The 14,373-nt window shown below is 47.8% G+C and overlaps 1 protein-coding gene across 1 annotated transcript in view; it reads right to left on the reverse strand.

Moving 5' to 3' along the window:
* Nucleotides 1–14,373, reverse strand: part of LOC144608352 (LIM/homeobox protein Lhx2-like) — a 38,993-nt gene that overhangs the window by 4,704 nt on the left and 19,916 nt on the right. Inside the window, 1 exon segment of the mRNA XM_078426020.1 lies at nt 6,858–7,063. Coding sequence (XP_078282146.1) covers nt 6,858–7,063 — 206 coding nt within the window.

Below are 14,373 nucleotides of genomic sequence, written 5' to 3' on the forward strand. Positions count from 1 at the left end.
TTTGTGGGGCATTCTAAAATTTAGTCTGATTTTGTAGAGGAACAAATCCTGAAGTGGAAGGGATTATCTTAATGCTGAAAACTGTTTACAGAGATTTAAATATCCTATGATTGCAATAAGTGTCACCCATGCAAATAATATTTTTTTAAATAATGCAATTTTAAATTTGTGTTACGATGCATCCATTTGTTTAAGTTGACTTTAGACTTGGTACAAATCAAAGGTCCACCGAATGTCCTGCATTCTCAACTTTAAGATAAACTGTTGACAAATTTATAGATTTTCTATCTTTGATTTTATTCATCTTATTTACCATTAGAAATGTTGGCTTCAAACAACATTCAAATATAACAACATTCCCATATTTCAGGCTTCTTTTGGTTAGTTTGTACATATTCATTGGCAACTTTCTATTAATATAAGTTACCTAACTAAAAGTTAAAATAAAGTATTTAAACCAACTGCAAAATATGAGGTGGTATAGAAATCTCCCTTTGTCGTAAGAAACTGCAGATGCTGGTTTAAACCGAAGAAAGACACAAAATGCTGGAGTAACTCAGCGGGACAGTCAGCGTCTCTGGAGAGAAGGAATGGGTGGCTTTTCGGGTGTAGAAGGGTCTCGGCCTGATTCCTTCTCTCCAGAGATGCTGCCTGCCCTGCTGAGTTACTCCAGCATTTTGTGTCCATCTATAGAAATCTCCCTGCTCCATTCAAACACGCCTCCAGGACGATTTAAAATCACATGAATCAAGGAATATATCCCCCTCGATGCTTCAAAAGTTATCTGATTGCCTTTGATGCTGCTTGAGGCAGTCCAGTGACAAATGATAATGAAGCTTTTGTGAAAAGTTGATATGGGTAACCTGGTGCCTCCCTCACTAAGTATAAATGACTGCAGTCACCAGAGACGTGACTGGAAAATATCTACATGTGGATGGCACGTGTGAATTATATACATGTGTTTTATGCCAAATTAATTTGGTGCAAGGCGCGCTCCCTGGTGGATTGATGTTATGTGTTAGAGTTTACAGAACAAATTTTTGCCCCAAGCTAATCCCAAGATTTTTAAAAAAATGTTGATCTACATGTTGCAACATCTCCCCACGCCTGTGAACTGAGGGTGGTTCAGAAAGGCATCCAGCAATTCCATCCACAGTGCACTTTGGAAACAGAAGAGAGGTTAGGGACACAGTGAATTCTACTGCACCGCCTTGTGAAAGACCAAGCAGTCCCTCGAATAGACGACCCGTCGTGTAAATGCCATTTAAGTTTCCGTTGCAAGTGCTTTGTGCGAGGATAGAAATGCAGATGTCACAGTACACGGACGGACACACAAACATCTGAGCACACCAGTCACACCAGCATTATTAAATCTCTCAGGCAACACGTTTTGCAACAAAGAAAATAAACGTGCTCATGTGTACAAAAGCCTTGTGTTAGTCCAGTCTTTGAAGGTATGCTCAGTGTTGGTGTTTGATGGTAATAAATGTACACTGAGTTTCAAAACCCTGGGTATTATCGTTATAGTTGTCGCGGCATCATAGTGAGATGCTGTGGATAACTGCTCACAGGATTCTTGCCCACGGGGCTTTACCTGCCTTTGATTGTGGGACTCCCACTGGGGCCCTAACAGAGAGAGCTTCCACATAAACGTCAGTACACTGTATGTACTTCTGCACTCTGGAGTTTAGTTTGGTTTTGTTTAGTTTAGTTTGGAGGTAGAGCATGTACCCACCAAGTCCACGCTGACCATTGATCTCCCGTTCACGCTAGTTCTATGTTGTCCCACTTTTGCGTCCACTCCCTGCACAATAGGGTCAATTTTACTGAGGCCAATGAGCCGCCAAACCCGCACGTCTTTGGAAAGTGAGAGGAGACCGGGGCACCTGGAGGAAACCTGCACGGTCACAGGGAGAACGAGCAAACTCCACACAGAGAGCACCCGAGGTTCGGATAAAACCCAGGGCTATGGCACTTTGAGGCAGCAGCTCTACCCGCTGCGCCAATGTGCCAGGGTAAGAGTAGACCGTGTAGGAATAACTATCTCTCCCTCTGGGGAAGGAGATTATTGACTGAGTGCATCCATGCCACACGGCTCGTTAAAGCACATTGGTGCTCCACGTTGTATGATTACATTGTTTGGGTTCTTGAAGAATAATGTTACCTGATGACCCCAATGAAGTCTTTACCCCTACCCCCACTCAAGAGATTAAGAAGGTGCCGATTACAGTAGGGATTGTGATACCAAGTCCTATAAGCTCAACTTATACTTTAGAGTGTAAATGCAAAGGAGTTTTATTCAGCATTGAGCAGGAATGTCCCAACAATCAATTTTTCCTTTTCCAATGCAAAAAAATCAAGTAAGTGCCAAAGGACACAGAGTGCTGGAGAAACACAGCGGGTCAGGCAGCATCTCTGAAGAACATGAACAGATGACATTTCGGGTAGGGACTCTTTTCAGGGGCATGACCTGATATATCACCTATCCATGTTCTTCAGAGATGTTGCCAGGCCCGCTGAGTTCCTTCAGCACTTTGTGTCCTTCTGTGCAAACCAACTTCTGCAGTTTCTTCTATCGACACTCTAAATCATGTAAGCGTGGTGGTTTGGGGGGTTTTGCACAGGGATTGAGTTTCTAACAGACCTGGCAGTATCATCTTTTTTTACACGCGATCTGAATTTGGTAGAAGCAGGGCCGCACAGTGGCGCAGTGCTAGAGTTGTTGCCTTACAGCGCCGGAGACCCGGGTTCCATCCCGTCTATGGGCGCCGTTTGCACGGAGTTTGTACGTTCTCCCCGTGACCGCATGGGTTTTCCCCGAGTTCTTCGGTTTCCTCCCAAACTCCAAAGACGTACAGGTGTGTAGGTAAGCTGACTTGGTATAAGTGTAAATTGTGCCGAGCGTGTGTAGGATAGTGTTAGTGTGCGGGGGTCGCTGGTCGGCGCGGTCCCGGTGGGCCGAAGGGCCTGTTTCCGCGCTGTATCTCGAAACTGAACTACACTAAACTGCTGTCTACTAAAGTGAACACAGTGCTCACAACCACCTTGTGAGAGATACTTTATAGGAAGGTGAACTAGATCGATGGACATCGCCCAATAGCAGGATTAGTGAAAGAAAGGGAAATGCTATTTAAAAAATAAAGCAACCTTGCTGGGTTTGTGCGGTGTCAGAGACAAACGGGCAGGGCTGGCATTTGTAGCTTCAGCTGGTCAATAAACTGGTGGTCATTGTGGGGCCATCATTATCAGAACCGTCTGGACCTCTCCGACTGCCTCCCCATACACTGCTCACTGTTCACCGCCATCAGACAATGACCATGGGGATGGACAGAGGACAACCGCTGAAGCAAACCAGAACCTGAGCCCCCAATAGTGATCGAGTCTTCATTCACCGGCCGCAACATCCCCCCCACCATCCCACCTCCCTGCCCTCTACTCTTATCTAAAGGAACCAACCCAAAGGTCCTTACAATTTAGAAGGATGAGAGGAGATCTTATCGAAACGTATAAGATTATTAAGGGGTTGGACACGTTAGAGGCAGGAAACATGGTCCCAATGTTGGGGGAGTCCAGAACAAGGGGCCACAGTTTAAGAATAAGGGGTAGGCCATTTAGAACTGAGATGAGGAAAACCTTTTTCAGTCAGAGAGTTGTGAATCTGTGGAATTCTCTGCCTCAGAAGGCAGTGGAGGCCAATTCTCTGAATGCATTCAAGAGAGAGCTAGATAGAGCTCTTAAGGATAGCGGAGTCAGGGGGTATGGGGAGAAGGCAGGAACGGGGTACTGATTGAGAATGATCAGCCGTGATCACATTGAATGGCGGTGCTGGCTCGAAGGGCCGAATGGCCTCCTCCTGCACCTATTGTCTATTGTCTATTGTCTAATTTAGACTTCAGAGGTACAGCGTGGAAACAGGGCCTTCGGCCTACCGAGTCCATCCTGACAATGATCACCCCGCTCACTAGCACTGTCCTACACACTAGAGACAATTTACAATTTACCAAAGCCAATTAACCTACAAACCTGCTCGTCTTCGGAGTGCAGAAGGAAACTGGAGGAGACCCACGCGGTCCCGGGGAGAACGTACAAACTCCATGCAGACAGCACCCGTAGTCAGGGCCGAACCCGGGTCTCGTGCGCCGTAAGGCAGCAACTCTACCGCTGCACCATCCAAAAATAAAATGACGTTACGTTTTGTTTGTAAGTGCGCGGTTCTGATGCTCAGGTGGGAGGGTAGTAGTTACGTTACCGGTTTAATACATGGATTCGGATTATTGATTCGGTTGCACGAGCATTAGATCCCACAGCAGCGGCAGCTGGGACGTTTAGCAAAAAGCACTGAAGTGAATTTGAAATTTGGGAACTGACGAAGGAGTGGGGAGCCAGATACTCTCAGAGGACTTAAGAAGCATTCTGGACAAGCCTCTAAACTGCCGAAGTATGCTGAACAAGCCAGCGTTTATTTTGAGAGGACTAGAATATAGAAATAGGGATGTAACGCAGAGACTTTGTCAGTCACTGGTCAGGCCGCATTGGGAATATTGTGTCGGGAAAAAAACCTGCAGATGCTGGTTTAAAAATCGAAGGTAGACCCAAAATGCTGGAGTAACTCAGCGGGTCAGGCAGCATCTCTGGAGAGAAGGAATGGGTGATGTTTCGGGTCGAGACCCTTCTTCAGCCTGAAGAAGGGTCTCGACCCGAATCGTCACCCATTCCTTCCCTCCCGAGATGCTGCCTGACCCGCTGAGTTACTCCAGCATTTTGGGTCTACCTCGGGAATATTGTGAGCCATTTTTGTGCCCCATTTCTACGGAAGGATGTGCTGGCTTTGAAGAGGGTCCAGAGGAGGTTTACAGGAATGATCCCAGGAATGAGTGGGTTAACATGTGATGGGCGTTTCACGCACTGGGCCTGTACTCGCTGGAGTTTAGAAAGATGAGGTGGGACATCATTGAAACTTAATGAATAGTGAAAGGCTTGGATAGAGTGGATGTGGAGAGGGAGTCTCGGACCAGAGGCCAGAGCCGCAGGATTAAAGGATGTACTTTTAGAAAGGAGATGAGGAGGTATTTCTTTCGTCAGAGGGTGGTGAATTTGCAGAATTCATTGCCAGGGATAGCTGTGGAGGTCGTCATTGGGTGTTTTTAAGGCAGCGATTGACCTATTCTTAATTAGTAAGGGTGTCAGGTGTTACGGGGAGAAGGCAGGAGAATGGGGTTAGGAGGGAGAGATAGATCAGCCATGATTGAATGGTGGAGTAGACTTGATGGGATGGGAGGCCTAATTCTGCTCCGATAACTTATGAACTGGTGAATGGTGCAGGGTTAATTATCCTGCAAACCCGCACATCCTTGGGATGTGAGAGGAAACCGGAGAACCCGGTGGAAAGCCAGGTGGTCGCAGGGACAACGTGCAAGCTCCACACAGACAGCACCCGTGGTCAGGATCAAACACAGGTCTCTGGCGCTAGAAGGCAGCAGCTCTACCAGCTGCGCAGGGCAGGCAAAGCCCACATCCCATATCCAGGAGCTGGCATGGACTCAACAGGCTGAATGGTCTCCCTCTGTCACAGTCCCACAATTCCGTGATTCTAATTGTAACAAACGCTCCACAAAGGTGGTGCAGCGGTAGAGTTGCTGCCTTACAGCACCTGAGACCAGGGTTTCATCCTCACTACGGGTGCTGTCTGTACGGAGTTTGTACATTCTCCCTGTGACCACCTGGGTTTTCTCCGGCTACCTCCGACTCTCCAAAGACGTACAGGTTTGTAGGTTAATTGGCTTCAGTAAGAATTGCTAATTGGCCCTAGTGCGCAGGATAGTGCTAGTGTACGGGATGATCGCTGGACGGTGCGGACTCGGTGGACCGCACTGTATCTCTAAACTAAACCAAACGTGTTTGAGAAATGAGTGGTTGGACCAAATCACGGTTTCCTGCTCCATTCACAACAGCATCATGCGTGAGGTGGTGTTAGACTGAAGCGTGAATGTGATCATTTAACTTTAAATAGCAATATGAGGCAGGGAGGATAAGAAGAGACAGATTGCCTGCGCAACGTAATTGGAAAAGGGGCTCAACTGATGTCCAGTGAGTCAGGCAGCATCTGCGACGAGAGACAGAGTCAATGCTTCAGCTTAATGATCCGTCATCAGGACTGAAGCATTAACACGAAGCTGGTCGAGCTGCTGCCTCACAGCGCAAGAGACCCGGGGTTCAACCCTGACCTCAGGTGCTGTCTGTGGGGAGTTTGCACATTCTCCCCGTGACTACAGGGGTTTCCACCGGGTTCTCCAGTTTCGTCCCACATCAAAAGACGTGCAGGTTTGTAGGTTAATTTTCCTGGAAATGGATGCGAAAGTGGGATAACTTAGAACTAGTGTGATCAGGGTGGCACGGAGGTGATGCTGCCTTGCAGCGCCAGGGACCCGGGTTCAATCCTGACTACGGGTGCTGTCTGTACAGAGTTCATAAGTTCTCCCCGTGACCCCGTGGGACTTCTCCGGATTCCTCTCACATTCCGAAGACGTACAGGTTTGCAGGTTAATTGACTTCGGTTAAAATAAATTGTAAATTGTCCTTAGCGTGTGGTCGCCGCGGACTCGGTGGGCCGAAGGGCCTATTTGAGCGCTGTGTCTCCAAACTAGACTAAATGAAACTCAGGTGATCGACAGTCCGCATAGACTCTGTGGACCGAAGGGCCTGGTTTACATGCTGTACTTTTAAACTGAGCTAAACTGAATTCTGGCGTTCCCTCCACAAATGCTGCCTGACCCGCTGTGCATTTTCCTTCGGGCTGCTTGCCTGCATTTTCAGATTTGCAGAATTTCCGACATTTAATCGAAGAGAGATTTTCTTACCTGCAGAACGCGCTTTGTCAGCCCGGTCTTCTGTGCTAGTTGTTTCAGATCCTTTGCGTCGGGGTTGTGATTTATGGCAAAATAAGACTTCATGGTCCTCAGCTGGTGGTGTTTGAAAGAGGTGCGCATGCGTTTTGTCTTCTGGGTGGGTGGGTACTGCTGCTCTCTGTCCAAGTGCTCACCATCATTTTCATTACAACTCAATGCTACAAAATATTAGGAAGATTTACTGTAAATTTAAGAAGAAATTTTGAATAAGTGTGACTATTTGGCTAAAATGTATCCCTCTGATGATTTCATAGAGTCAGTGTTCTCTGCGCCTTTTACTTGGAGAAGTTCCCACTCTGTGAATGGGGGAAGGTGCCTTTAGTTTGGTGATTAGTTTTGACTTGGGATGCATCTCGAATGTGTCAAATATAATGGAGAGCGAAAATTCAATGAAAGAAGGGCCGGTTTATGGAAATGGGCAGGAAAATAGGACGCAGTTTTCTGGTCACTGCTTTGCTGCAAGGATATGGAGGCTTTGGAGAGGGTGTAGAAGTGGTTTAACATGATGTACGAAGAAATGTCCTGACCTGAAACGTCACCTATCCACGCTCTGCTGAGATGCTGCTGCCTGACCCTCTGAGTTACTCCAGCAGCCTGTGTGTTCCATGCCCATACAGAGATGTCATTTATCCATTCCTTCCACTGAAGCTGCCTGACCCACTGATTTGAACTAGCCACTGCAGTTCTTTGTGCCTCCATTTTACCAGGATGGTGCCTGGATCGGAAAGTATTAAATATAAGCAGAGGTTGGACACACTTGGGTTGTTATCCCTGGGGCATCAGAGGCTGTGTAAAGATCGATTGAGTTTACTTTAGTTTACGGTGTGGAAGCAGGCCCTTCGGCCCACCAAGACGGTGGCAGCCAACAATCCACTTCTATCCTTCACGTTAGGGGCAATTTACAGAAGCCAACTAAGCTACAAACCTGCACATGTTTGGAATGTGGGAGGAAACCCAAACTCTGTACAGATGGCACCCGTGGTCAGGATCGAACCCGGGTCTCTGGCGCTGTAAGGCAGCAACTCTACCACTGCGCCACCGTGCCACAAGGTCTAATAGAGGTTAATAAAATTCCGAGAGCCATGGACAGGGTAGGGAGAGTCTTTTTTTCTCAGGGTGCAAATGTCAAAATATTAGAGGGCGCAGCTTTAAGGTGAGAGGAGGACGGTTTAGAGGCAGGTTTATTACAGGGAATGATAGATGTCTGGGACACACTGGCAGGGGAGTTTGGAGAAGCAGATACCGTGGCAGAGTATCGCAAGGTTACACGGTGGTGCAGCGGCAGAGTTGCTGCCATACAGTGGCAGAGCCCCAGGTTCGATAATGAAACAACCCAACTCTGGCAGCAGAGACACAAGGAACTGCAGATGCTAGTTTACAACAACAACAAAAAGACACAACGTCCTGGAGTAACTCAGCGGGACAGGCGGCATCTCGGGAGAACATGGATTGGCGACCTTTCGGGTTGGACCCTTCTTCAGACTGTTTGAAGGGTTTACACGCCGGGACAAGTTGCGATGGAGTTGGGGAGGGTCACGTCGTGAGGAGGTGGGGTGAGGGAGCTGTTAATCAAAGCTTGAGCAGTGTTGTTGGGACTATCATGGAGTTGCTCCTCTCTCAGTCTGATACTGTTGATCAGCCCATTTCTCGACCGATCCGAACCATTCCCTTCTAGGTCGTTAATTGGCTCACTCGTGCAACGCTGTCGTGAGCAAGCTCCACCCTATCCAAGCAGGCCTCTGGCCCCAGAAACCACCTTCTAATCATTAACCGCGAGGCGTGTGGTGAGTATTTCGAGCCAGAACCGATGGCGCCTGAACCATCCAAAATGGCACACAACACCAAGGCCGAGAAATCAGTGAAGCCAAAACCATGAAAGGGATCGTTCAAGAAATGGCTTTGAAAAACTGTCCTGCAAACCTGGAGGCACAGAAAGTAGGAGCAACAGGAGGAGGAATAGGGCAACAACACAAGAATGGCACAGCGGTAGAGCTGCTGCCTTGCAGCGCTTGCAGCGCCAGAGACCCGGGTTCCATCCCGACTACGGGCGCTGTCTGTGCGGAGTTTGCACGTTCTCCCCGTGACCTGCGTGGGTTTTTCTCTGAGATATTCTGTTTCCTCCCACACTCCAAAGACGTACAGGTTTGTAGGTTAATTGGCTTGCTAAATGTAAATTGTCTCAAGTATGTGTAGGATTGGTGCGCAGGGATCGCTGGTCGGCGTGGACTCGGTGGGCCGAAGGTCCTGTTTCCATGCTGTATCTCTAAACTAAACTAAACTAAACAGGCCTGCCCCACCATTCAATCTGGTCCGTGTTACCGGTTCTGTTCTGTTACTCCTCTTCTGTACTGGTTCCTCAAAACCTCCAGTCCCTTGATCTTATGACAATGTATCATCCTCCTCTTTCAATCCCTTTCAATCCAGCTCCCAGCACCCTCTGAGGCAGAGACTTCCAAAGATTCACCATTTGTACACAGTAGCTTCCACGCCCCTCAGTTTTAAATGATTTCCCCTTGAATCTTGTATCTCTGTCCCCCTCGTTCGTGAATCTCCCACTAGTTCAAACATCTCAACATCGATCAGTGATGCCCCCTGAAGATCTCATTGTCCCTCATCCTCTGAGGCTTAGATAGGATACACAGTCAGAACCTTCTCACCAAGATGGAAATGTCAAAGGATAGAGGGCATAGCTTGAAGGTGAGAGGGCCAAAGTTTAAAGGAGATGTGCGGGGGGCACGTTTTTTTTTTTTTACACGGAGGGTTATGGATGCCTGGACTCTGCTCTCAGTGCCGGTGGTTGCGATGGGAACATTTAAGAGGCTTTTCGATGGGCACATGGATATGCGGGGAATGGAGGGGCATGGATCATGTGCAGACAGAGGAAACACGTATAACTCAGCATCATATTTGGAACGGACAGTGTCATTGTGGGCCGAAGGGCCTGTTCCAGCGCTGACCCTTCCTCTGTCCATATTCTACGTTAAACTCCAGAGAATATAGACCATCCATCGACAAAGGACAGAATAACTCTGCCAGCACGCTGCTTGCCAACTTAATCAAACTATGGTATGCCAGTATTTTCACCTCGCTAAGCGCTGAAGAAACAAATCCAGTCGCTCTTTAAAAGAAACATTTCTGAACATGATATGCATTATCTTTTAATATTTCAATCAATTAAAGTTGATCTGGATGGTGTTCTGGCAAATTACAGAATGGAACGGAACTGTGGCGCAGTGGAAGAGCTGCTGCCTTACAGCCCCAGAAACCCCGGTTCGATCCTGACGATGACTTTTGTCTGTACGGTGTTTGTACGTTCTTCCCGTGACCGCATATGCTTTATCCAGGTGCCCCGGGTTCCTCCCACACTCCAAAGGCGTACAGGTTTGTTTGTTATTTGGCTTCGGTAACAAATTATAAATTGTACCTAGTGTGTGGGATAGTGTACGGAGTGATCGCTGATCAGCGTGGGCTCGGTGGGCCGAAGGGCCTGTTTCCGTGCTGTATCTCCAAACTAAACTAAACATGTTTGGTCCAAATCACAGCTTCCTGCTCCATTCACAATGGCATCATGATTGAGGGGGTGTTAGATTAACGCGTGGATGTAATCATTTTACTCTATATAGCAATGCGAGGTGGGGAGGAAGGTTGGCGCGGACTCGATGGGCTGAAGGGCGCATTTCTGCCCTGTATCTCTAAAGTCTAGAACAGTGTTTGCTTACGGTGGGCGTAACATTGAAATGAAGTATCTCTCATGACAGAAGGCTTAAATCACATCTGCAGCTTTAGAATAAAGCTGAAGAAGGGTCTTGACCCGAAACGTCACCCATTCCTTCTCTCCCGAGATGCTGCCTGACTCGCTGAGTTACTCCAGCATTTTGTGAAAAAAATACCTTTGATTTGTACCAGCATCTGCAGTTATTTTCTTACACTAGAATAAAGGAGTATCGTTTATAAAATATTATAATAAGTGATTTAATATCTACATTTATTTTAAATCTGACCGTAGGAAAGTGATTGCAAAGCTGCAGCAAGTAAGAATTGCATTGTTGTCTCGTGGCTCTGACTTAGGCAGACCTCCTTGCCCCACCAAAATAACACGTGTGTTGTCTTTGTTCACGGCGCCCATAGCTTGTTATGTGCATGTGACAGCAGCTATCTGTTAGCAATTGTGAAGTAAAGACGGGGAGCCGTTAATCCAAGTCCCACCACAACTTAAATTCGGTTAGTAAAATAAAATAAAGCCCGGCATTAAATCGTGGCCAGCCCACAGCGATGAGAACTCTGTGTAGTTCTGGTCACCGCACCACAGGAAGACACCAGACAGGGGTGCGGAGGAGATTTACGAGGATCGTGCCACGCTGGTGGATTATCCAGCGATGCGGAGAGACAGGTCTGGCTGTGGCTGTTTCCTTTGGGACTGAGAGGAGCTGAAAGTGAGATGTTAATTAAGTGTAAGAGGCCTAAACAGGAAGGGCTTGCTTCCCCTGGTAGAAGATCAATAATTGGGAGGCTTGATTAACGTTAATTGGAGGAAGGATCAGACAAGAGATGAGGAATTATTTCTTCAGCTGAAGGGAACGGAGGTCTGAGAGTCATTGCCTGCTTGCCATATTTAATGGGGTAGCATTGACGAACAAGGATCAGCTGGGTTTAGGACCAGGGGCCAGGTGGCAAGAGGCACCTGAACTGTTCCACCTTTTCCTTTAGACCAGACCCTCCGGCCCACCGAGTCCGCACCGACCAGCAACCCCCCCCAAACACCACCACTATCCTACACACTAGGGACAATTTTAAAATTTTACTGAAGCCAATTAACCTACAAACCTGCACGTCTTTGGAGTGTGGGAGGAAACCGAAGCACCCGGAGAAAACCCACACGGTCACGGGGAGAAGGTGCAAGCTCTGCATAAACAGTACCCGTGGTCAGGATCGAACCCGGGACTCTGGCGCTGTAAGGCAGCAACTCTACCATTGTGCCAACGAGCCTGCCTTGGTCACGATGGGCTTAACTGACTCCTTCTGTGCTGTATATTCCAGCACGTCTATTTTTTCAGTTATGCAGCCCCCATGGTAAATTTGACACTACAGCTTCTCATAATTTTAGAAACCTCAATAAAATTATCATCTAGTTTGGATATAGTCATGGTCATACAGCATGGAAACAGGCCCTTCAGCCCACTGGGTCTGTGCCAAAGATACTAGAGGAGCAAGATGAACCACTCCGTCGAAATCGCCTATACTGAAGTGTAGTACGCAAAGGAGCGTCACGTCCGCCATTTTAGTAAGCAAAACCCGCCGTTCGCGACGCCTCTCGCGGTGTAATCAGTCTTTTGGGGGAACAGTATGTGTGATGATACAATAAAAATGCAGAATATATCTCATCTATCAATTCACAGATTGTTGTTATTTTTCTTTTTAAATGTTTCTGCAAGTTTCTGCCTACTAAAATGGCGCCGTGACATACTACGGTTTTTAGGGTCGAGTGGTCTATCTTGCTCTGCTCTATTATCTTTGGTCTGTGCTGACCATCACCTGCCCTTTTACGCTAATCCCATTTTTTCCTCTTCGCATTTCCATCATATCCCCCTGATTCTGCCGCTCACCTTCACTCTCCCGGCAATTTACAGCAGCCCATCGTGACCCTGGCAGCTAAAGGTGACAACTGATTCATTGTCTGAAGAAAGGTCCCAATCTGAAACGTCACCCATCCATGTTACTCCAGTGATGCTGCCTGACCAGCTGAGTTTCTCCAGCACTTTCTCTCTTTTTGTGTAAATCATTGCAAAGTCCTACTGATCTTCGGGAGTCTGGTGGGATGGAAAGCTGTTCCCTCCAGACACCCAGCAATGTGGTCGACACCGAACGACCTTCCCAAGTGTCCGCACTTGGCAGGAGCAGGTCGTGCTGGGCCGCAAATGTGGACCTTGTCATCCCGTGAAACAGTAAGGATAAACAAACGTGCCTCCAGCGTTAAATGCACTCAGGCATCCCCAGCCTCCTAGAACTTGCATTGAAAAGACCGAAGTTTAGAAGGATGAGGGGGGACCTCATTGAAACGTACCCTAAAGGCCTGGAAAGAGTGGATGTGGAGAATGTTTCCACCAGTGGGAGAGTCTAGGACCAGAGGGCACAGCCTCAGGATAGAAGGGCGTACCTTTAGAAAGGACACGAGCAGGAATTCCTTTAGTCAGAGGGAGGCGAATCTGTGTCATTCATTGCCACAGACGGCTGTGGAGGCCAAGTCAGTGGGTATTTTTAAGGGGGAGACTAGCAGATTCTTGATTAGTAAGGATGTGAAGGGTTATGGGGAGAAGGCAGGAGAATGGGGTTGAGAGGGAAAGATAGATCAGCCATGATTGAATGGCGGAGTAGACCTGATGGGCCAAATGGCCTGATTCTATACTGATAACTTATGAAAAGCGTTAAAACATGACTCCACTTTAACTTAAAAGTTCCATAGAAACAAGCTCAGTGGTGGAATTTTGGCCTCTGAATCAGAGTCCCATGAAGTGGTCCGGAGAACTGGGATGATATCCTCAGCAAACCTTGTCCCAGGATGTGGGTGGGTGAGGCACTGGAGGAATTCAACAGGCCAGGGAGCTTCTGCAGAGGGGATGGACGGAGGACATTTCGGGTCGGGACCCTTCCTCAGACGGAAGAACAAACCCATCAGTACCATCACTCCGCTCTTTCCCAAAAGAATCATCCTTCTCATGAGCCTGACAGCATCTGAAGAAGGGTCCTGACCCAAAACGTCACCTGTCCATACCCCTCCACAGATGCTGCCTGCCCCACTGAGTTACTCTAGCATCTTGTGTCTATCTGCAGTTACTGCCTCCTTTCTCCAGCATAGGGGTTGCTGTACCCATGAAACTCTCCCTCAGATTATCTGGGTCGGCCACATTAGAACTTCACAAAAATCTCGCAAACATCGTTTAGTTCAGTTTAGTTTAGTTTAGTTTAGTTTAGAGATACTGCGTGGAAACAGGCCCAAGTCTGTGCCAACTAACAACCACTCATTCACACTCGTTCTATGTCATCCCAGTTTCACATTCTACATATTGGCAGCAGCTTACAGAAGGCCAATAACCTACAAACCTGCACATCTTTGGAATGTGGGATGAAACCGGGGCACCTGGAGAAAACCCACGCGGTCACAGGGAGGACGTACAAACGCCACACAGTCAGCACCCACGGTCAGGATCGAACCCTAATCTGCACTTCCTGCATGTGATCCATACCAATCCAAACCTGCACATCCATGTGCCTATCCAAAAGCCTCTTAAACACCATGATTGTATCTGCCTCCACCACCACCTCCAGCAATGCGTTCCAGGCCCCCATCACACTCTGCGTAACCAAACATGTCCCACACATCTCCTTCCAGCCTTGTCCGTCTCACTTTAAATCCATGCCCTCTCTTATCTGACGTGTCCGTGCTGGGATAAAGGGGCCGGATATCTACGCC

Source organism: Rhinoraja longicauda, chromosome 31, assembly GCF_053455715.1.
Source record: "Rhinoraja longicauda isolate Sanriku21f chromosome 31, sRhiLon1.1, whole genome shotgun sequence".
Classification (NCBI taxonomy): domain Eukaryota; kingdom Metazoa; phylum Chordata; class Chondrichthyes; order Rajiformes; family Arhynchobatidae; genus Rhinoraja; species Rhinoraja longicauda.